At 39.7% G+C, this 24,572-nt stretch overlaps 2 protein-coding genes across 2 annotated transcripts; both read left to right on the forward strand.

Moving 5' to 3' along the window:
* The first annotated feature begins 290 nt into the window (after positions 1 to 290).
* LOC127450617 (serine/threonine-protein phosphatase 4 catalytic subunit B-like) lies at positions 291 to 3,481 on the forward strand. The gene is made up of 9 exons (XM_051714854.1): positions 291 to 404; positions 810 to 1,104; positions 1,271 to 1,322; positions 1,461 to 1,511; positions 1,675 to 1,776; positions 1,911 to 2,084; positions 2,195 to 2,321; positions 2,454 to 2,643; positions 2,812 to 3,481. Exons 2-9 carry the CDS (start codon positions 1,007 to 1,009, stop codon positions 2,939 to 2,941), a joined length of 924 nt encoding a protein of 307 aa, XP_051570814.1. The 5' UTR covers positions 291 to 404; positions 810 to 1,006; the 3' UTR covers positions 2,942 to 3,481.
* Positions 3,482 to 4,733: 1,252 nt separating this feature from the next.
* On the forward strand, positions 4,734 to 24,461 carry LOC127450615 (uncharacterized). Its single transcript, XM_051714850.1, has 9 exons — positions 4,734 to 5,067; positions 5,268 to 5,331; positions 5,418 to 5,522; positions 18,103 to 18,410; positions 18,564 to 22,810; positions 22,910 to 23,046; positions 23,781 to 23,936; positions 24,033 to 24,105; positions 24,198 to 24,461. The coding sequence occupies exons 3-9, from the start codon at positions 5,439 to 5,441 to the stop codon at positions 24,389 to 24,391; spliced, it is 5,199 nt and encodes a 1,732-aa protein (XP_051570810.1). The 5' UTR covers positions 4,734 to 5,067; positions 5,268 to 5,331; positions 5,418 to 5,438; the 3' UTR covers positions 24,392 to 24,461.
* Positions 24,462 to 24,572: the final 111 nt, after the last annotated feature.

Here is a 24,572-nt window from a genome sequence, read left to right on the forward strand (position 1 = left end):
ATGATATATAGATGTTTTTCACTATTAAATATAAGTTAACACTGCCAAAAACATATTTTGTTTACGAATGAAACTTAGTTTTTTAAACTATAGATTAACATTCCTTATGTATCCTAACAGATTAATGTTCTTCCCGTGAGATCTTTTTTTCTTTTCATTTAAAATAAACAATATTTTTCTTTCTAAATATATTTGATTTAATGAACTCCTGCTTGTTCTTATTAATAACAGCCATTAATCAGTCAATGTGTAGAACAGGCGATCAGAACCTTTATTTTGAAAGAAGAGGAGAACATTTGTTTTGGGCATTTGATGCTTGTTCACACTTGCAAATGCCGCATTTTCAACTTGCCATCTCCATAAGAAACAACTGATGCTCAAAAGAAACTCATCCAAAGCCCGAGGTATTTTAAATGTATTTACAAATACATTTCAAAGTGTAAAATGTACATTTGATTTTAGACATATTCTTATTAGAAAACTCAAGCAAACACAGGGCGACATTACTAGCATTCGCTCTAACCGCTTTGTCTGTACACTTTTTGTAAGACAGGCATTGCAATGTTGCATTCAAGAAAAGGGGGACTTTACATTGTTTTAATGGATTTAGTACACAGAAGTTAATATGTAACCTCGGTAGCAAGCCAGATATTTTGCATTCATTACAGCATCCATCCACATAAGACGAAACTTTATCAAAAAAATAACTATTTGCATTATTTACTACCACAGCGTTTTTTATTTTTTCAAGAAGATGCATCTATTTTTCAAGCATGTATGTGATTATTTATTTTTACTTTATTTTGCAGTTCTACTCTCATCTTGGCATTTTTCGGGATCATCTCGGTGTGTGTGAGGATGTGCACGACCTTATAGCCTTTTAATTTTTTAAGAGGGTGAGTGTGTGGTCTCTGTGAGACTGTCAGAAGTCTCGAGGAGGAGTGAGAGGAATTTTTTGTCAGCCTCACATTGAGGAGTGTTTCTTTGAGTGTATGCATGTGTCATCATGGGAGACGTCATTGACTTGGACAGACAGATCGAGCAACTCAGACGCTGTGAACTTATCAAGGAAAATGAAGTCAAGGCACTCTGTGCCAAAGCAAGGTAACACTGACAACCCCTAACACTCGGTAGTTTAAGAGACCAGCTATGTCATCATTCAGGAAAGCGCATATTACAGAAAATGGTTCTTAATTTGAATGTTTTGAATCATTGTTTAAGTAGGTACCTTATTTATATTGTGAATGTCTATGTCTGTCTGGCATGATAGGGAGATCCTGGTAGAAGAAAGTAATGTTCAAAGGGTTGATTCCCCAGTCACAGTGGGTATTTTTTTTTAAATTATTATTATTATTATTATTATTATTATTAATAATCACATTCAACTTCTTTTTATACCATCTCTCATAGGATTATGTCAGAGTCAAACCAACCCAATAATTTGTTCCCTTAATTTTCAGGTTTGTGGTGATATACATGGGCAGTTTTATGATCTAAAGGAGCTATTTAGGGTAGGTACCACTTGTACTGAATGGAGAATGCAGACTTGATTCCCATAGATGCACTTTTTTCATTCACATATGTACACAAGGCACAAGTATGTGCCTTGCTACACTATAACATTTTCAAACCAGTGCACTGTATCCTTTGACTGATCATGTCATTTGTCTGCAGGTGGGGGGTGAAGTTCCAGAGACAAACTACCTCTTCATGGGAGACTTTGTGGACAGAGGGTTTTACAGTGTGGAGACGTTTCTATTGCTGCTAGCATTTAAGGTGCAATCTTTTTTACACCATAGAATTATAAAACACTTAAATATGAAATATGTTTATCTGTAATATCTGCATTAATGCTGTTCCAAACCTTGTAGTCTGCACTTATTCTCATTCCTTTGTGTTTATGCCTTCAGGTGCGATACCCTGACCGGATAACACTGATCAGAGGGAATCATGAGTCACGGCAGATCACGCAAGTGTATGGCTTTTATGATGAATGTCTTAGAAAATATGGCTCTGTTACAGTCTGGAGATACTGCACAGAGATTTTTGACTTCCTGTCCCTCTCGGCCATTGTTGATGGCAAGGTGTGTCCTCATATTTTTAGTGTCCACTTTCTGTAATGTTTACACTGGTATATTAATTTGATATTCTTTTTTATATTGTACTTTGTACTATCACAATTCATTGTCCCCAGATATTCTGTGTTCATGGTGGCCTTTCTCCATCCATTCAAACTTTGGATCAGATCAGGACCATTGACCGAAAACAGGAAGTTCCTCATGATGGACCCATGTGTGACCTGTTATGGTCTGACCCAGAGGGTGAGATGCACTGCCCTCCATACCCATTCTTTATCAACATTTTTATCTCTGATCTCTAGGAACTACCCACATAATTTGACTACAAAGTAACATATATGTCTTTAAAATGTTTTAATATTTTCTTGTCTCCAGAGACAACAGGGTGGGGTGTGAGTCCAAGGGGAGCTGGATATCTATTCGGTAGTGATGTGGTGGCACAGTTTAATGCTGCCAATGATATCAGCATGATCTGCAGAGCTCATCAATTAGTTATGGAGGGCTACAAGTGGCATTTCAATGAGACCGTGTTGACTGTGTGGTCTGCTCCCAACTACTGTTATAGGTGTGTTGCATTTCCCTGCAGTACTGTGTCCCATAGCACTTGTCCATAAATGATTATTTAGAGTACATATACAGACTTAATAATAGAGAAAAGGCCCTTCTTAATTTCCAGTAAGAACTGTCTCTCCAGGAATTGACATCCTTACATTTGTATTATTTCTTTCTTTAGGTGTGGTAATGTGGCAGCCATTCTGGAACTTGATGAGCATCTCCAGAAGGAGTTTATCATATTTGAGGCTGCTCCACAGGAAACCAGAGGCCTCCCTTCTAAGAAACCTGTGGCTGACTACTTCCTTTGACCTTTCAGCCTGGGAGAAGTTTTGGAAATACCTGTATAGACTTTTCTTTAAAGACATACTATTTTTCCCCTGGCAAACTTTTATTCTGCATAAAATTCTGTTCTTCTGTGAATGGACCAGCTACAGCATTTACTGGAGCAATTCTAGGCACCTTTGTACAATGGGCCCCGTTTTACATTTGCTTTTTACATTCCTTCCTCTTCCCCGAAAAATGTTGTAAACCGATGTGTAAAAATTCAAAACTATTTTGACTTCCCCCAGTTGTGTGGTTCTCGGTTTTGTATTTTCAAAACTCAAATGATTGAGAGGGTTTACATATTTGCATGTGAAAATCTGTCCAAAAATTGGGATATCCATGAACATGTTGTTACAGGTCTTTGTTTCAAACTGTAAAATACTGTATTTGTGATTTGGTAATAATGGTTCGGGTCTTAAGCATCTTCAGCTTTGAGGAAAATGTTACGTTTTTCACACATGAATGCAGGGTCATGTACACTTCAGATATACAGCTGATAATGGCATTAAGATGTTTGAAATGAATGTGAATTTTGTTCTAATTTACATTGACACAGGGAACCTCCCATGAACCTTTCCAAACGTAATTACTGTAAACCGAATGTACATGTAAAGTCATAGAGAAAAATACTTATACCACCTTGCCAGGCATTTCTATCCCATTAGTTTTTCATTGTTATGTGCTGTTTTTTTTTTTTTTTTTTTTTTTCCCCACAATTATCTCCTCTAAATACTAATTTTTCAAGTTTTGTAATATGTTACTAAAAGGGAGGTTTCATATAGAATGGCAAGCTATGAACAAGTCAAATCAAAGTGCTCTTACTTAAAGCAATAGCCTATTACTAATTATATTTATATAGCTGTTATTAAGGGTGCACTAAGTTTTTGCTCGTTTTATCTTGGACTTACAATGACACCTAGTGGTGTGGATGCAGCCTCATTCAAAATCAAGAGTTCTCAGTGAAAATCCTGGCATACAATAGGGCGAGGAATAGTCAGGACAACCCAAGTTTTTTTTCTGCAAATATAAATTACACCGAACATCTCATTAACCATCCAAAACTGTTAATAGTAGGTTTAATTTACACTTCGTGTTTGAAAAAGAAACAGACGCCGTTGCAGAAATTCACTATTCACAACCAGCCATGATTAATTTAATCCAAGAGTGAAAGTGTCCAATAATAAAACGGTTACTGAGGTTAAGCCAGTAGTATTCAGCTGGTCATGTGATTCTAAAATGGCAGCCCCCATGAGGGTGCCCCTGACCCATGCACAATAAAACAGCTTTTATAAGGTTACTGGTATGACTACGGTCCTCAGCTCATGCAAGTGGTTATTATTTACAAAATTACAATTAATTTCTTTAGGTGTGAAACGTTTTAATGGGGAAAAATTACTGAGTGCACCTTTAAAAACAAAATGAACCTGATGAATCTTAAATCAAACAGCAGTGGAGCAACTTCTGATGCAAGTGATTAATCTTGATGGTAAACAAGATGATGCACACACAAAAAATGCTTATCAGTCTGCTCAGTGAAAATGAGTTACAACAATTAAAGACTTTCCCGTATTATTGCAATGACATTGATATTATGTTCGCTACTGTCACGCGCCGAATTCGTTGCAGAGTCGTTGCTATGTTACAAACGAGCCGTTATATCGTCTGTTTAAAATTATCCGCTCTTTGAAAGCATTTGTAAATGACGTTTAAATTAGCTTTTTTTTTTTTTTTTTAACACAAAGTGTAAATTAAACCTACAATTAAAGTTTTGGACGGTTAACGAGATGTTCAGTGTAATTTATATTTGCTGAAAAAAATCTTTGGTTGTCCTGACTATTTCTTGCCTCATCGTAGGACAGGATTGTCACTGTGAACCGAGACACTAACTGACAAGGACCAGGCAAGTGTTAAAATGAGAAACTGGAGGATTAATTGCTTAAAAATCCTTCTTACCTTTACCTAACCAATAGACTACAACATATTAGAACCCTCATGTAAGACTCGGGTAGTGTTTTACGTTTCAGGGTGCAGAAGACGAACCGATCGATTTAGAGGAACAGACGACAGCAATCATCGATCACAAATTCAAAGAAGACTCTTCTCTGACTACGTAGGGCTATAACAGATTGTTATATCTGTTGTAAACATGCAGTGCTATTCTGGATTAATTGTTCATTGACTAATATATATATATATATATATATATATATATATATATATATATATAAACACTTTTACAATAACTTTGGCATGTTAATTAATTACTTCCTTTAACTTGCTCATAAGGCATTTGTTTGAACTATTTCCAAGTCCATCAAAACAGGAACCGCATCCAAAGGAAAGGTTATCCACCCCAGGAAACAGTGGCTTAAAGGTAAGCTTAAACTGTGTATTGTATTGTTGTCTAGTCACGCTGAAAAGAGTTGGCCTAATAAACGTGATTTGCACGCTGCATTTTAGAATCAGGAAGTTACTTCTGAAATGGACCATAACAGCAGCAATATTCTGTTGGATCCCAAAACCAAGGAGTCTTCAGATCTGCACAGCTACATTCAAAAGATGACTGTTGAGTAAGCAGATTCTTTGAGATTGATGGGTATAAAGTTTTTTGATCAAGGTGTTTAAAGTGATAGTTAACGCAAAAATGAAAATTCTCATAATTTATTCAACCCCATGCCATCCCAGATGTGTTTGACTTTCTTTTTTCAGCAGAACACAAAGATGTTTTGAACAATATCTCAATGCAAGTGAATGGTGATCAGGACTTTGAAGCTCCAAAAAGCACATACAGGCAGCATAAAAGTAACCCATAAGACTCCAGTGGTTAAATCCATGTCGTCAGAAGCGATGTGATAAGTGTGGCTGAGAAACAGATCCAAATTTAAGTCCTTTTTTACTATAGCTCTGCACTTTCATTTCCACAGCGATATGATACTTGTGGGTGAGAAACAGGTACATATTTAAGTCATTTTTTTACTATACGTAATTCTCTACTTTCACTTCCACATAATTTTTTTTTTCTTCTTTTTTACATTTGCTATTCACATTCTTCGTACATATCGCCACCTACTGGTTGGGGCTGGTCAAAGGTGTAGATTTATAGTAAAAAAAGATTTTACCTTTCCTTTAGTGTGTAATATAGCTGTTTGTGCATGTAAAAGGTCTGCAAAGTTACAAAGCACAAAGTCCACGCAAAAGGGAGTTATTATCTCCCACAGACAACACTGCTCAAGAACTACATGAAACAGCTGGTTTGTAGTCCAGCCATTTCTTCCGTAAAGTATCTACTTCACTATGTATCACATTTGCATAATGCCCGTCTAAGGGCTACTTTGGCCCGCCCCAAACAAACGTAGTTATAGCCGAGGTCAGGATGAGTTGGGTTTGTGTTGTTGACATGTCGAGAAGACGCTATTTTCTTCACTGTGAAAGCAAAACCTCTTTGTTTGGACTTCCAAAGGCAGATGAATTTAAGTATCAGTGGTTAATTTTATTTTTTTTTACCACTATTCCTCAGCAGTACAACCACAACCAATGCCGGATTTAAGACGATTACTCCTGAAAGATGGTGCAGTTCCCATTTTGTTGGGACAATCTGGCACTTCAGGATCACAGCCTGTAATTATGCTTGATTATTTGTTGATTTATCTACTACTGAGAGTTCAAATGCAGAGTTTTATGTTGTAGCTACGGTGTACACCCAGTGCACAGCTGTAGGCCACTGTAACCTGCTAGCTTATGTTATTGTGTTTAAATAGTTTAAGCTGCAGGTACACTTTTACCTACAATTGTGTGGAATTATGCAGATTGTTTGTCGTTCTTACTATCATGAATAGTGATCAAGTGTGGAGATGGATTATTTTTAAAAACAGTAATTTTACGTCTGAAATCCACGGTAGTGCTCGGCTACCTTGCTATGTAATGTTATTGTTTTGGTAAGCATTTACTATTCAGCTGTGGGCCGGCTTTTACTTAGATGCACTACGTGTCTTTTACTTGAAACTTTGTTAGGTTCACAACAATCAACAGTGTACTTGTAAGAATGCTACAAAATTAAAATTACCACTGTGAAACGTCCTGCTGAAGTCGAGCTTGCGAAGGTGGTTCGGGTCGATCAGCTTGTTCTTCCAAACTTTCATTATTTCATTCATTATCGGATTCTGGTTCGAACTAGTACGGCAAAAACCGACACCACTGTTAGTGTTTACAGCTGCTCGGTAAGGCTCGGGAGCTGAAACTCGCTTATGGTAAGGGGCATTATGTTTCCAACACACGCTCTACGCAGTTGACCAATTATTATTATTATTATTTTTATTATTAAGTTTTATTTATATAGCGCCTTTCCACAAGCTCAAGGACACTTTACACTCCATATACATTTAACAGGACAAAGTACATTAATATACATTTCAATAGAAGTTACGATCTCAATTACAAAGGGGAAAATAAAACATCAATCAGTAATAGATAGATAATGTGCTGAGAAAAGATGTGTTTTAAGCTGAGATTTTAAGATAGAAATAGAGATGTCACGGAGGCTCTGAGGTAGAGAGTTCCACAGTATAGCTGCAACTACACTGAAGGATCTCCCACCAAAAGTGGATAGACGAAATCTAGCAACAGACAACAATTGGAATCAGAAGAACGAAGAGTGCGTGCTGGTGTGTATGGATGCAGCAGATCACGTATATAACGAGGTGCCAGATCATTGAAAGCTTTGTATGTCAGGAGAAGAATTTTAAACTTAATACAGCATGAGACAGGCAGCCAGTGAAGACTAAACAAGATGGGCGTAATGTGTGCAGAACACTTGGTGTTAGTGAGTGAACTCTAGCTGCAGAGTTTTGGATGTATTGTAGTTGGGCAATGGCTTTAGCTGGTAGGCCAGTAAAGAGGCAGTTACAGTAGTCAAGACATGATGATATGAAAGCATGAACCAGTGATTCTGCATCCTTCAAACTGAGAATGGGGCTAAGTCGTACAATGTGACGTAGATGGAAGAAAGCAGTTTTAGTGATGGTTCTAATGTGGGCTTCAAAAGTAAGAGATGGATCAAAAGTGATTCCCAGATTCTTAATGGTTTTAGATGGTTTGGTCAGATTTCCATCAATATTGACACAAATGTCAATATTTCTTATAAGTGTTTGTGGCCCAGAAATCATGATTTCAGTTTTGTCAGCATTGAATTTGAGGAAATTACTGTTTAACCAAATTTTTACATCGATACAGGCAGTTAATGAGCTGATGGCATGTTTGTCATCAAAACATGCAGATGTATAAATCTGCATAGCAGTGATAACTGAGACCATGACGACGGATGATCTGACCTAGTGGGAGAACATAAATTATGAACAGTAGTGGACCTAGTAAATAACCCTGGGGGATACCCTAAGTGAGAGGAGCAGTAGGGGATTTGTTTTTCTTAGAGATGAAATATTGTCTGTTAGTGAGGTAGGAAGAAAACCAGGATAGAGCAGTGCCAGTAATTCCAATATATGAAAGTCGGGAAAGGAGTGTTTTGTGGTATGTAATGTCAAAAGCAGAGCTCAGGTCAAGCAAGATCAAAATACTGAGAAATCCAGAGTCAGCAGAGAGGAGGAGATCATTAATAACCTTCAAGAGAGCAGTTTCATTGCTGTGGAATAGGCGAAAACCAGATTGGAAAGGGTCATAGAGATTATTAGCTGCAAGATGTGATTGTAACTGGGAGGCTACAACTTTTTTCATAAGTTTATATATAAAAGGCAGGTTAGAAATAATACGATAGTTGCAGAGGGAAGATTGATCTAAGTTGGGACCTTTAAAGACTGGTGTAACAGCAGTAATTTTAAGATCAGTTGGAACAATGGCAGATGCAAGAGATGTGTTTATCATATGCGAAATAGGTGCCGAAATGACTGACTCACGGTGTTTAAGAAGGGAGGTTGGGGCAGAGTCCAGCTGACAGGATGATGAGTTGGAATGTAAAATTAAATTACTGACTGATGATGAGCTAGTGGGAGTGAAGGAGGAGAAAGTGTGGATAGGGTGTTCAGACAGACATTCGTGCAGAGGATCTTCAGAAATTGTTGACGTGAATGTTTGGTAAATGGAAACAATTTTATCTTGAAAGAAGTGCAGAAATGAGTCACAAAGTTCATCAGAGCTGTGTGAGTCCTGAGCCGGCGGATGAATTAGCTTGTTCACCGTAGCAAAGAGGGCTCTAGGTCTACAACTTGCTTTTTGGATGATAGAGGAAAAGTACATTGAACGTGCAGTGTTGAGTGCTGCTCTGTACTTCAGCTGATGTTCTGTAAGAGATAAGAATGAACAGTGAGCCCTGTTTTTCTACAGTGTCATTCAAGATGACGACCCACACTCTTCAATGCCTGCAGTTCAGGAGTAAACCAAGGCGATGAGCAAGAAGAGGGCACCAGCTTTGTCTTGATGGGGGCGTGCTCCTCAAGAGCAGCTGAGATAGCAGAATTATAATTTGAGAGGATGTTTGAAGGACAGGACAGTTTCAAAGAGTCAGAAAGTAAGGGTGCACAGACAGAGGTGGAGAATGATGAGGGGTTCACTGCTTTTAGGTTGCGATAAGATACCACAGTTTTCTTGTATGACTTACAGTGAGGAAAATTAAATGAAAATTCTATAAGTTTGTGTTCCGAGATGCCAATTTGTGTACCAGTTGTAGAAACATTATTAATACCTGATGTACAAGCTAAGTCAAGTATATGACCATGGGTATGGGTAGAAAAATTCACATGCTGTGTTAAATTGAAGCATTCAAGAACATTCATGAGTTCAGTTGTATTTGAACAGTCAGTATCAACATGGATATTGAAATCACCAAGCAGTGTAACATGGGGAGACATAGCACAGGCAAGAGTGAGTATTTCATTAAGTTCAGAGAAAAAGTGAGGCTGATACTTTGGAGGTCGATAAATCAGTAACACAATGAGAGGAGTTTCACCAACAATCTTGAGAGCCAGATATTCAAAAGACGTGACATTATGAAATTCAGTCAAAACCACTCTCATGCCATCTCGACAAACAACAGCTAGTCCGCCCCCCTTTCCATGAGGTCGGGGTTTAGACAAATATTTGTATCCATGTGGAGTAAGCAAATTTAGTTGTAGAAAGTCATTAGGTGTTTGCCAGGTTTCAGTTAGCAGTAGCATGTCCAGTTTTTTTTTATCAGTGATAAGTTCATTGAGAATTGACGCTTTATCCTTTAGAGAGCGACTGTTCAATAGTGCCAAATCCTGACGAACAAATCCGAAGTGTTTTGATGTGGAGTAGTGATCATCTTTAGTAAAATGCCTCAGTGAAAGTGAGTTTGAGCATTTTGCAGATGCAACATCAGTTTTACAGCACCGTCTTTTTGTCGAGATAGATGGAATTGCTGTGGGAGATGAGATAGACAGACTGGAGATTCCGTGGTGAGTGATTGATATACCACAGCCGCCAGAGGATTCCGAGTTTACGACAGAGTTCATATGTCTCAGAGTCTAAATGCGGATGGCAGTAGTTGGATTTCCATTGCATGAATGCCAAGGACGAGAGCAAGGAAGATCAAAAAAAATGCTTTAATAGATGAAACCATTATGTGAGATATAGAGCAAAAACAGTCATGAGATGCCAGCTACAGCAGCCACAATCAATGATATCGCGTTACGTGACGCCATGCGAGGAGCAGACGTGTGAGCAACTGGCTCTGCGCACTTTGCTAGTTTAATTATTTTCATGTTTAATTCAGTGAGATTTGATACACCCAGTTATATATTTGCTCTTTGAGGTAAACATGTTAAAGAAGTCAAAATCCTCAGACTCTGGAGACATAAAAAGACACTTCTCTAGCTGAAACCTCTGACGGGCCTGCGAGCCGGGGACTCGATTTGGAAAGCACGTCAGGAGAAGAAATCCAACGTCAACTGTCCAACATCTCGGTGATGCTGACGAAGGTTGTTGCTGACTTGGAGGATCTCGCTGTAATACGTCAATCGATTACGGCGATGGAAACAAAATTCTCTGAGTTGGTCACAAGAGTGGCAGAAGTTGAAAGACGGATCGATTATCTTGAGTCATCGGAAAGGGAATTATCTGCTAATCCGCCCGCGTCAAACAGATTTGGAATCCATTTTGGAAAAATTGGAAGATCTTGAAAATAGGAATCGAAGCAACAATATTCGAATTGTTGGAATTCCTGAGCATGAAGAGGGCAGAGAGAGAGGCCTGGGTAGCTCAGTGGTAAAAGACGCTGGCTACCACGTTCGCTAGTTCGAATCCCAGGGTGTGCTGAGTGACTCCTCAGGTCTCTTAAGCAACCAAATTGGCCCGGTTGCTAGGGTGGGTAGAGTCACATGGGGTAACCAATTCGTGGTCGCTATAATGTGCTTTGTTCTCGGTGCGGCGTGTGGGGAGTTGAGCGCGGATGCCGCGGTGGATGGCGTGAAGCCTCCACACACGCTATGTCTCCGTGCCAACGCGCTCAACAAGCCATGTGATAAGATGCGCAGGTTGATGGTCTCAGACGCAAAGGGATTCATCCTCCGCCACCCGGATTGAGGCGAATCACTATGCCACCACGAGGACTTAAAAGCGCACTGGGAATTGGGCATTCCAAATTGGGTAAAAAAAAAAAATTTTAAAAAAAGGAGAGCAGAGATATGGCGAAATTCCAGGATGAGCTCTTCCCAAGTCTGCTTGACATAACAGGCCATAAACTGGAAATCGAGCGAGCTCACAGAGTCCCTGCTTGCAGATCTGCTGAGGAAGACAGGCCCCGATCAATTCTGGCCAAATTTCTGAGATCATCCGATAGAGATCTTGTGTTATGCGAGGCGTGGAGCAAAGGAAAGCTTTCTTGGAAGAATCACAATATTTTGTTTTTCCCGGACTTTGCAATGCGACGAGAGAAACGCAATCGGTTCAAGGAATGCAAGAAACTTTTACATCAACGGAAGATCGTTTTTGCACTGATGTTTCCGGCCAGACAGAGAATAGAAACAAAGGATGGTCGCAGGGTATTTACGTGTACAAAGCAAGCACTGTCTTTTATAAAAACAATGGGTGAGTAAGCCATTTGGGGTTTTACATGTAGCTCCAGAGTGGATTAACTCGCTGTACTTACTCTGGCTGTGTGAGGAAGCTGGGCGCCATTTTTGTTTCTTTTTAAGAATGACTGCAAAATATCTTCATGCCAACACAAGGATGTCTTTTATAAAGTTGACGGACTGAGTAAGTCATGGCGTATTTTTTCACGCAGCCTCTGAGTGAATTTGACTCGCTCAATACACACTTGACCATTCGAGAAACCGGGGCGCCTGTTCTGTTTTTTTTTGTGCCGGTTCCGCCTAGCGGCTGGAGCTTGTTTTGTTGAATAACACTCCTTCGGGACAGTTGAATCTGTTCGTTCTTTGTGCTTATGCCTCCTGTTGGCTGGAGTTTGTTTATGTGGAATATTTTTAAGGGACATTAGAATGATTACGTCATCTGCCGAACTCATATCAACTGGCTCACTGAACACTTGTCTGTCTGTCCAAGGAAACTGAACGGCTTTATATCAGCTGGAACTTGTTTTGTGGAGGAAAACACCTTTGAGTCAGTTCTGTGAATGAATCTATATGTTCTTTGTGTTTATTCTGCCTATTGGCTGGGGTCTGTTTTACAAAGTATTTTCTGTTCTGTAATTTTGCCTTACAAAAATTTGTGCAGAAGCACCGGACTTGAGCAATCCGATGGCAAAGTTGTCACGGGGGCTCTCGTATGTGTACATGGACCTTTTGAGTTTAGAGGGATTGACGCCGGTTGGCGCTGTCGTGCGCGGGGTTAATGTGCACATTTTTCTGTTTGTTTGGTTCGGGGGTATTGGTTTGATTGTTGCAGTGATGGGGAATGTGGTCTGTATAATCTTGTTTTTGACACATGATTTATTTTTTTCCTATTATACCAATATGTCAAATGTTAATATGAGTGGATTGTCTCTCTCCACATGGAATGTGAATGGGTTGGGGCACCCCATAAAAAGAAGTTATTTCTTTTCTAAAGCGTAAGAAATATGATATAGTGTTTCTTCAAGAAACACATCTTTCCCAGCAGGAAGCTGAAAAATTTGGGAAGATATGGGGTGGACATGTTTTCTTTAGTGCTGGCTCAAGAGTAAGGGGGTCATTATATTGATAAATAAACATTTACAATTCAAATGTCTCAAACAGATTAAAGATAAATTAGGAAGAGTCATTATTGTTTTAGCAGAAATTCAGGGGCAAAGTCTTATTTTGGCTAATATTTACACACCTAACTCTGATGATCAGGGCTTTTTTATAGATCTTGAAGGGATGTTGCAAGCCGCTGGCACCCTTCATGATATAATATTGGGAGGAGACTTTAATCTTTTGATGGACTCAGTCCTTGATCATAGTGAAGCAAAAGTGTGCAAGCCCCCTAGAGCAACATTGATGCTTCTCAGGATGTGTAAAAATCTTGATCTTGCAGGTATTTGGTGACTTTTGAACCCATCTGGTAGAGACTATACATTTTTTTCATCAGTCCATAAGATTTATTCTAGAATATATATATTTTTTAAATATCTAAGTCCCTCATGTCATCTGTTGTTGCTTGCTCAATTGGAAACATCTTAGTCTCAGATCACGCCCTGGTGAGTTTAGAGGTGTTGCCACATACGGAGAAAAAGAGATCATATAGTTGGCGCTTTAATGTATCCCTTTTGCAAAATCCTGATTTCCAACAAATGTTAAAGACTGAAATCAATGTTTATATGGAGACCAACTGGTCCTCAGTATCCTCTGTGGGTGTGGCTTGGGAGGCAGTTAAGGCAGTTCTTAGGGGCCGGATCATACAGTATGCCTCATTCATCAAAAAATCCAAAGCACGTGAACTAGTGGAGTTGGAAGGGATATTAAAAGTGCAGAGGCAGAGCTGAAGCGCCGAATGTCGTCTGATGGCCTCAGAGAATTGACTTGTTTGAAATACAGATATAATATTATTTTGTCGCGGAAGGTGGAGTTTTGGCTATTCAGGCAAGACAGTCATACTTTGAGTCGGATGACAAAGCAGGGAAGCTTTTGGCTAGATATATAAAGCAGAGGGAGTCTTTTTCTACCATTCCCTCAGTGAAATCTGCTGGTGGTGAAATTTTTACCTCGGCCATTGATATTAATAGTGTTTGATCTCTATAGTTCCACGTCTTTGTCTACTGATGAAGATATTAGAAATTTTGTGGAACCATTAGAACTCCCTAAATTGACGACTGAGCAAAAAAATTCTCTTGATTCTGAGATAACCTTGGAGGAGCTTGATGAGGTAATTAAGGCCTTACCTACAAGCAAGGCTCCGGGGCCAGATGGTTTTGCCGCTGACATTTTTAGATCTTATGCTACAAAATTGGCTCCACTTTTACTAGAAGTTTATACAGAATCATTAAAGAATGGAAAGCTCCCACCAACCATGACACAAGCCCGGATCTGTCTGACCCTTTTTCTCCCAATTTGGAATGCCCAATTCCCAATGTGCTTTTAAGTCCTCATGGTCGTGTAGTGATTCGCCTCAGTCCGGGTGGCGGAGGACGAATCCCAGCTGACTCCGCATCTGAGACAGTCAACCTGCGCATCTTATCACGTAGCTTGTTGAGTGAGTTGCCACGGAGACATAGCGTGTGTGGAGGCTTCACGCCATCCACTGCGGCATCCACGCACAACTCACCACGCGCCCCACCGAGAACGAACCACATTATAGCGACCACAAGGAGGTTACCCCATGTGACTCTACCCTCCCTAGCAACCAGGCCAATTTGGTTGCTTAGGAGACCTGGCTGGAGTCATTCAGCACGCCCTGGGATTCGAACTAGCGAACTCCAGGGCCAGCGTCTTTACCACTGAACTACTCAGACCCGATCAGTCTGATTCTTAAAAAAGACAAAGATCCAAGTGAGTGTAAAAGTTACCGTCCAATTTCCCTGATCCAGCTAGATGTAAAAATTTTGGCTAACCGATTAAGTAAAGTTATGACATCTCTTATACATATACACTATATTGCCAAAAGTATTCGCTCACCCATCCAAATAATTGAATTCAGGTGTTACAATCACTTCCATGGCCACAGGAGCTCAGTGAATTCCAGCATGGTACTGTGATAGGATGCCACCTGTGCAACAAGTCCAGTCATGAAATTTCCTCGCTACTAAATATTCCACAGTCAACTGCCAGTGGTATTATAACAAAGTGGAAGCGATTGGGAATGACAGCAACTCAGCCACGAAGTGGTAGGCCACGTAAAATGACAGAGCGGGGTCAGCGGATGCTGAGGCGCATAGTGCGCAGAGGTCGCCAACTTTCTGCAGAGTCAATCGCTACAGACCTCCAAAGTTCATGTGGCCTTCAGATTAGCTCAAGAACAGTGCGTAGAGAGCTTCATGGAATGGGTTTCCATGGCCGAGCAGCTGCATCCAAGCCATACATCACCAAGTGCAATGCAAAGTGTCGACTGGACTCTAGAGCAGTGGAGACGCGTTCTCTGGAGTGACGAATCACGCTTCTCCATCTGGCAATCTGATGGACGAGTCTGGGTTTTGGCGGTTGCCAGGAGAACGGTACTTGTCTGACTGCACTGTGCCAACTGTGAAGTTTGGTGGTGGGGGGATTATGGTGTGGGGTTGTTTTCAGGAGCTGGGCTTGGCCCCTTAGTTCCAGTGAAAGGAACTCTGAATGCTTCAGCATACCAAGAGATTTTGGACAATTCCATGCTCCCAACTTTGTGGGAACAGTTTGGGGATGGCCCCTTCCTGTTCCAACATGACTGCGCACCAGTGCACAAAGCAAGGTCCATAAAGACATGGATGAGCGAGTTTGGTGTGGAAGAACTTGACTGGCCTGCACAGAGTCCTGACCTCAACCCGATAGAGCACCTTTGGGATGAATTAGAGTGGAGACTGCGAGCCAGGCCATCTCGTCCAACATCAGTGTCTGACCTCACAAATGCGCTTCTGGAAGAATGGTCAAAAATTCCCATAAACACACTCCTAAACTTTGTGGAAAGCCTTCCCAGAAGAGTTGAAGCTGTTATAGCTGCAAAGGGTGGGCCGACGTCATATTAAACCCTATGGATTAAGAATGGGATGTCACTTAAGTTCATATGCGTCTAAAGGCAGATGAGCGAATACTTTTGGCAATATAGTGTAGATCAAGTGGGGTTTATTCGGGGCCGTAGCTCTTCTGACAACATTAGGCATTTCATCAATATCATGTGGTCAGTAGCGAATGATCAGACTCCGGTCGCTGCCATCTCACTTGACGCCGAGAAGGCGTTTGATTTGGTAGAATGGGATTATCTTTAAGATTTTGGAAATGTATGGGTTCGGGAGTACATTTATTGGTTGGATTAAGTTACTTTATAGACACCCTGTAGCAGCGGTACAAACGAATGGATTAATTTCAGATTATTTTACTCTGGATAGGGGCACCCGGCAGGGTTGCCCTCTTTCCCCATTATTGTTCTGTCTTGCTCTGGAACCATTAGCAGCCACGATAAGAAAGGAGGATGATTTTCCAGGGGTGATGGCGGGAGGTGTGGCGCATAAGCTTTTGCATTACGCAGATGATATTTTATTATTCGTCTCCGACCCCACTAGATCTATGCCTTGCCTCCACAGAATGATCATTTCCTTCTCTAAATTTTCGGGATACAGAGTTAATTGGTCTAAATCCAAAGCTCTAGCTCTGACAGAGTTCTGCCCAGTAACTGCTTTTCAGCCGGGCACCTTTCAGTGGCCCAAACAGGGCATTAAGTATTTGGGTATTTTATTCCCAGCAAATTTATGTGATTTATTCAGAGTTAATTTTGACCCTTTAATAAAAAAGTTTTCGAGTGATGTGGAAAGGTGGGCTTCATTATATTTATCTATGATTGGGAAGGTTAATGTTATAAAAATGAATTGTATTGCAAAATTTAACTACCTATTACAGTCTCTTCCCATTGAAGTTCCCCTCTTTTATTTTAAACAATTTGATAGTATTGCTAAATCTTTTATCTGGAATGGTAAGCGCCCTCGAAAGCATTCTAACAAGTTACACAATATCGCATTAGCCAGAACCCTGCCTAGTCACAGGGCACCAATCACAACAGATACGGCCAGCTGACCAATCAGAGCAGACTGGGCTTTTTGGAAAGGGGCCTGTCGGAAAGAGACAGGAGGTAAATCAGAACATTTCGGCCAGAGTATGAAGAGTGGGGAAACAAAATGTACAGTATGAGAAAAATAATGTGTTTAACCATTAAAGCATGTCAACCTATTCTAGTAGACCCCCAAAATAAAATTATGAACCTGTAAATTAGCATAATATGGGCTCTTTAAATATTTATATGTTTCTCACCCACATCTATCATATCACTTCTACACTGAAGTAGTATAGATTAGCTTTATGTGGCCTTTATATGCTTTTTGGAGCTTCAAAGTTCTGGCCACCATTCACTTGAATTGTGAGGACCTTACAGAGCTGAGATATTCTTCTAAAAATCTTTGTTTGTGTTCAGCAGAAGTAAGAAAGTAATACACATCAGGGATAGCATGAGAGTGAGTAAATAATGAGAATTTTCATTTTTGGGTGAACTATCCCTTTGAGTTGTTAGGACCATGACAGAAGAGACTTTGTTTTTACAGCTAGATTAACCCACAATATTTCAGTGTTTTTCATTAGCAAAGCATAGTAGTTCTATTTTTATCTAAACAAAATCTATTCATTTACAAAAAATATATATATACTTTTTGTTAATCATTGTTTATTTTCTATGCATTGATTATACAGTATGTCTATTATACAAGACTTCTAAAGATTTGCCCATTTGATTTAGGGAGTGGATGATTTTAAGTGAGGGTTTGCCAAATGAGGTGAGTTTAGTTGCAAGTGTTTGGAAGTGCATACAAAGAATATTATATTTAATGAGCAGTGACTGTATTACTCTAACGGACTGTTTAAATTAAAGTTTGCTGTAATATTTAATTAGAATATGGCAGAGTCATGAACATTCAAGAACATTCAAATCCAATTCAATTTTAGAAGAAGCAATGAAGATTAAATGTTCAGTTACTGTTTACTGATGTACTTACTGTATCATCAAACTAAATTTGCTTGTTTTTGTTGTGTAGATCAGCAGGGATGACTTCTCAGCCTTGTGTCTTAGAATTATAGAATGGGTAATGAAAGCTGCCTCAACAGTTCTGATCCCAGCTCTTGAGCTCACTTTGGGAAAGAAAGACAGCTTGCACTTGAATCCTTCCAGTGTAGTGATTCCATGCAACCCAACCTGCTGCTTTGAGAATAAAAAACTAAAGGAGACAGAGTCTGTTCTCTCCAGCATTGTACACCTTAGTCTGAACTCTGTTTCCAGCAAATGCAGCAGTGCCAAGGCAGCTTGCAGGAGAGGAACTTCAACACACTACCACTCACTAAATAGGTAAATACAGTAACAAAAGCCACATGTCATTCAAGATCAAATTGTGGCATGCTGGGCCACATGTAATGAGATAACGCAGTAAAACAGTGAAAATGTAGATTTGTATCAACAAAATGTATAGCATCTGTATTTAGCAAGGTCTGTTTTTAGCAGGTCTCCAAATGATACATTAGATGAGGAGTGCAAACAGAGTTTTACTTTACACTCTTCGTCAACACCACAAAAGGAAATCAGGGAAGGGAAGGGTCTGCATTCTTCTGCTCCACTGGAGTCCCTGTTTGGGATTTCAGAGGACATTATCCTCAGTACAGTTCAACAAGGAATCTCCAAGTCAATAAGTGATACAATACTGTCATCCACACACAAAGAGAAAAATCATCCTAAACTAGACTCCACTAAGTTTAGTATAGAGCTGGTGAAGAGTATTATTAAGCAAACAAATTCCATAATGGCAAAGACTCTGCACAGCAAAGCTTCATCTCAGGCTTTTTTAGACATTGAGACTAGTTGTGATGCTAATGTACCATCACTTCAAGAGATCCTACAAACAGTCTCTGAAAAGGTGCTGGACAATATTTTAGAACAGAGACCTACAACAGCAAGTTATGAGTTAGACAGGAGAAATCTTTACAAATTGGCTGCTTCTGCAATGCAAAACATTGTTCTCATTTTAAAGGTAGTTAATAACTGCACTGATGGACAAAGTGCCAGTGATGGTACAGAAACCGATTCTGCAGTGTGCCACTCGCTCAGCAACTTTCTGTTTGCAGTTGCAAAGGAACTTCAAGCAATTGCAATCCAAAGCAGTTCAGCTCACAATTTAGACATATTTGACTCACCAGAATGCAGTAGAGGATCTAGTCATGATCTATTCCTAAAAAACATCCACAAGGGCAATATTGTTCAGGCAGTAGAGGAAAGACTGACAAACATCTTTGAAACATTCAAGAATTCTTCGATTTTCTCTGGTTCCTTGCACCAGACTGATTCACAAGGCTGTCTCGGGGAACGGTCTGAAGCTCCTGAGAACATACCTCCAATCAGTTGTTTTCTTTCAGATGAAAGAATCACCAAAATATCCACAGATGTTGTAGATGTTGTATCTTCCACAATTCTGTCCACTTTGGAAACAATGGATGGCAAGGCTTCATTATCTGGATCTCAGCATCAATACTTCGATTTAGAGCCTGAGCCATGTGATGTCAAACATGTTTGCCATGTGATAGTCACAAAAGTGTCTGAACAAATCTCCCCAGTTTTGTCTCTCACCAAAATATCATCATCACCCCTCAAATCAGACCTTGTTGATGTCCATTCTGCAGTAACTGCTGCAACAGCATGTCAGGCATTTAAGATGGAGCTTGATAATGAATGTCCACAACACTCCACAATTGAGGAGTCAGGGTCAGCTAACCCATTGGCCAGGCAATTAGTGACCTCCCTCACACAGACTTTTGGGGACATCATCCAGGGTTGTTCAACCATTCTTGAGCCATCAGCAGTAACTGAGTTTCCTGAGTTGCCCTCACCAGTCATCTCCCGCTCTGTGCATATTGAAACATCTCTGGCAGGTCAGCCCTGCTCTAAGAAAGAGAGCATTTTATTTAGCCATTCTAGCTCTGCTGATTCACAAGAGTCTCAAATTGCATTTGCCCCTGAAACAAGCAATGCATCTATGTGCTTTAAGATAACAGAGAGTGATATCACTGAATCCACCTCTGGGATTCCTGATGGAGAACTAAAGGAAGTGAGAAGTTCAATGGAACTGAATGCCCAGTCAGGATCCAGAGTGTTGTGGGAAGAAGCTAGGTCTTTGGCCAGTAAGCTTTATCATGATGTTCTTGACAAGCTAAAAAGATTACCAGTGTTTCAAGAGCTTGGAGAAGGCAAATATGTGGATGTTAAGAGTACAAGTGGATCAGAAAATGCCCAGTCCTGTGCTGGCTCTTTGACAGATCAATTCAACCTTTATTCCTACACTAAAGAAATCATTCAGCAAGTTCTGGATTCACTTTCTTCTTCACTCTCAAAGAATAGCAAATTTACCACAAAGACTGATCTCTCAGATATATCTCTTGACTCCTGTAAAATGCTTGAGAGGGTTATCTCCTCCTATGACGTCTCTTCAAATTCCATAACATCACCTAGTACGCTGGGACTAGGTCATGGAACCCAAGGATCTGACACCAGGTTATCAGGAAAGAGAGATTCAGGGCCATCAACTGAGCAGATCCAAACTGAAGCAAGAAAAATAGTAAGCGAGGTGCTGCTTAAATCAATAATTCTTCTTCTTACACACTCCGTTGGTGATGCCTCACAACAGAGCACACCAGACACGTCAAATAATGTGTCTTCTGCTGCAAGAGATGTTCTGAACATTATTATGAATGGTCTAAAGCATGTTACACACTCCACATCATCAGCGACAGAATCAACCATATTAGATGGTAGTCTGACCGAAACTGAATCAGCACATGTGGGATCCCATCAGAAACCTGCTTTTGACAAATTCCAGGTCACCGGCCGTAACATTTTTGACCAAGTTCACAATCGAATTAAGATGTTTTTCTCCTCATTTCCACCAATAGACACAGATAAGGGTAGTCAAGATGTTTCTGAGCAGTCTCAAGGTAAAATAGAGGACTTTGGCACCATGTCCAACCAGTTTTCTGTGAACACATGCTCTAAAGAAATCATCCACCAGGTAGTATCATCATTGCAGTTACAAGTATCTCAAGTGGATTCCCTAAAAGGGAGACGATCAAATATTACCCTTGCAGCCTGTGAATTGGTGGACTCTGTCATCTCTGCACTAGATATTGCTTCTACTTGTGCTAGTCCTGATTCTTCTCAATTAGATGATCAATCATTTTTTAAACGAGAGCTTACAACCAACGATCATTTAAAAGATGCTATCATACGTGCCACAGCCAGCCAGATGGCAAAGGAGGCCATCATCAAAGCCATGGTTTTTGTTACCACAGAATTTTGCAAAACTGAAGCATTACACTCAGAGACTGAATTTCCTGCCACAGAAGAGCCAGTTCCTTCTGCCCCATCAACAACTCTGTCTCCTATGTCATCACCTGAGAGTGTTGTTGCCCTAGACATAGTGAATACGATTGTGAAAGATTTGGAGAGCTTATCAGAGTTTATAAAGATGCCAATTACTTGGGAATCCAGCAACACAAACAAACTTCAAGAGCAATTGAAATCCCAGAATGTAATAAATGATGCCAACATGTTGCTCAGTTTCTCAGAGGAATACATACCATTAAAAGCCATTTGCATTTTTCACAAGGTTAAGTCCAACGTCAAGAAATTTTTCTCCCTTGTTTCACCATTCAGCATTAATGATGATCTGGACAAATCTGTTGAAATTGATGACGCAGGAACTAATTCTGCTCAAGCATTCTGCAAGCCAACAAAGAGTAAATCACTACAAACAGAATTCAAAGCAAAAGCCCACTCCCTCCAAAAAGGTCACTGTCAAGGTGACACCAGTGAAATCGCAGCAATCACACAGGATGCAGTCAGCATTTGTGCTAAAGAAGTTGTTAGCCAGGTCTTATCTGCTATTAAAACAGCACTGGATACAAAAGAGTTTTCTCCATCAGGGCTTAAGGTGACCAAACTATCCCTTGCAGCCAGTCAGATAGTTGACTCCCTACTAGTTGGCATACAAGAGGTAAACTACTATGATGTTCAGGAAATCAAAAGCACTGACAGTTCTGATGAGCATTTTTCCATCACTGACGAGAATGATGTAGGTGTGCTCTCAAAACAGCAAAACGTCCTTGCAGCAGATAAAGAAAAGCTTACTGATGACTCCAAAGTAATGACAAAAGCACAGTTTTCTACATCTAGAGAATCATTTGTGAAAAAGGCAGATGAGACTTATGGAAAAGAAAATCAGATGTTACCTTCCATGCCAACAAGGCTTTTCCCTGGGAGTTACTTTGAACAGCTCCTTTCCACTGAGAGCCTCTGCTTGTATTCTGCCAATCTCATCCAAAAAGTCCAACATATTTTTGAGGAAACAAGTTCTGAACAGATGCTTAAGTTTCCTGCCAACAGAAGTTATTTGGAACAAACTTTCATTACAGATGTTGGCAAAGTTGGAAATCCTGCAGTGTCTCCTATGGATGTATTTGTTGGTACCTTTGCTAAACATTTAGTGAGGACTCTGTTACAGAATTGCCTGGGGGTGTCACCCACTTCTTCTGTTCAGATATCCCAAGAACAAAATCATAATTTACTGACCAGCTTTCACACTACCTTTGTCAAGACCGAGGCTGCAGAGTTTTCCAACAAAATTTTGCAGCAATTCACTGAGATTTTGACCAACAGTGTGTTGGATGCCCTGTCTGATGCCTGTGGCACTCAAATACATTTTAAAGGTAAGATCAACATAAATATTTAGGAGGAATAATTGCTTACAATGTCTAAACAAATGTCTATTGAATGCTACTGACTGGCTGATAAATGTTTCTCTTCAGGTGTCTTGTCAGCACCAAATTCTAACAGTAGGCATGCCACATGTGACACTTCATGCGAAACCCTGGAGCATCATGCTGAAAACCCCATTTACAGAGAAGTGAATGCCAACAAGTCATTAGTGTCACCAAACACTGAGGTTAGAAGCAACACCATTATTACCCATTAAGTTATATACTCCTGTCTTAAAGGAATAATTCACCCAAATTGAAAGTTCTCTCATCATTTACTCACCCTCATTCCATCCCAGATGTGTAAGACTTATTCTACATCATATTTCAACTCTGTTGGTCTTCACAATGTAAGTGAGTGGGTGCCAAGATTTTGAACCTCCAAAAGCACATAAAGGTAGCATAAAAGTAATCATACTACTCCAGTGGTTAAATCCATATATTTAGAAGCTATACGATATGATAGGTGTTGGTGAGAAATTGGTCAATATTTAAGTCCTTTTTTACTATCATCTCCACTTTCACTTCTTTTATTTTTGCCGATTCGCATTCTTTGTGCATATCACCACTTACTGGGGAGAATTTACAGTAAAAAAGGACTTAAATATTGATTGTTTGCTCACCCACACCTATCATATCACTTCTGAAGATATAGATTTAACCACTGAAGTCTTATGGATTACTTTTATGTTGTTTTTATGTGCTTTTTGGAGCTTCAGAGTTTTGAAACCTATTTACTTGCATTTTGAGGACCAACAGAGCTTAAATATTCTTAAAAAATTGTTCATGTCCAGCAGAAGAAAGAAAGTCATACACATCTGGGATGTCATGAGGGTGAGTAAATGATGAAAGAATTTTCATGTTTGGGTGAACTATCCCTTTAAATGTTCAAGTGAAAACACATATCTCACATGTTTTGTAGAACTTTGAAGGCATTCAGTGCTTTCATTCCATTCCTGCTGTTCAGAAAAAGCAAATTACTGATAAACCTCATGACAAGACCAAAGAGAAGAGCAGAATGATGGCATTCCTTCCTAAAATGCCCAAAACCACAAAGATCCCAAAATTCAAGTTAAAGGTTTGCATTGAGTATTTTTTGATAGTAGTTTAAGCGTAGACCAAACCCTTTTATGATTACTACATGATGACTGATTTACTATTTTGATTGCTGTAGATGTTCAGTAAAAAAGTGGAGCCTCTAAAATGTGATAGCCAAGAGATGCCCAGCATAGGCAGTTTCTCACATGGTGAGTGTTGATAGTAACATATCTGCAGTGTTTTTGATATAGGCCTCCTGTAAATAAGCTGCTGAACCACAAATGCCATATTTTTTCCTTAGGATTTGAGGCTAATTGTTCATTTTGTTCCTCAAGTCAAGAAAACACTGTAGTCAACCCCTCACAGGAAGAGGATGCTTCTTTGGTAACTTCACCAGTATCAGAGCCTAGAAGACATCCTATTTTGGCCAGAGCATTTACTGTGTTCTCTCATGTCCTGTCCAACGCCTTTAGAGTCCAAGACACGAGCATCTAATTCTTTCTGTTTAACAGTTAATTCATAAGGAGTTTACTTACCTGTTTACAAAATACATTGCTACTTTGTTTAATATTTTTTTTTATCTAGATGTCTGAGTATATGATGAAAATAAAAAGTGCTTCAAACACTTTCAATTAATTGACCTTAAAATATTGAAACATGGCATAACTGGCAAAAC

This window comes from Myxocyprinus asiaticus, chromosome 13 (assembly GCF_019703515.2).
Source record: "Myxocyprinus asiaticus isolate MX2 ecotype Aquarium Trade chromosome 13, UBuf_Myxa_2, whole genome shotgun sequence".
Taxonomy (NCBI): domain Eukaryota; kingdom Metazoa; phylum Chordata; class Actinopteri; order Cypriniformes; family Catostomidae; genus Myxocyprinus; species Myxocyprinus asiaticus.

Bases quoted from the DNA above. Each gene is read 5' to 3' on its own strand.
- LOC127450617 (XM_051714854.1), top strand. From the start codon at position 1,007: ATGGGAGACGTCATTGACTTGGACAGACAGATCGAGCAACTCAGACGC. The intron at 1,777-1,910 runs GTGCAATCTTTT...TTATGCCTTCAG, and splicing joins TATTGCTGCTAGCATTTAAG to GTGCGATACCCTGACCGGAT. The intron at 2,644-2,811 runs GTGTGTTGCATT...TTCTTTCTTTAG, and splicing joins GCTCCCAACTACTGTTATAG to GTGTGGTAATGTGGCAGCCA.
- LOC127450615 (XM_051714850.1), top strand. From the start codon at position 5,439: ATGGACCATAACAGCAGCAATATTCTGTTGGATCCCAAAACCAAGGAG. The intron at 5,523-18,102 runs GTTGAGTAAGCA...TTTGTTGTGTAG, and splicing joins GCTACATTCAAAAGATGACT to ATCAGCAGGGATGACTTCTC. The intron at 23,937-24,032 runs GTTTGCATTGAG...TGATTGCTGTAG, and splicing joins TCCCAAAATTCAAGTTAAAG to ATGTTCAGTAAAAAAGTGGA.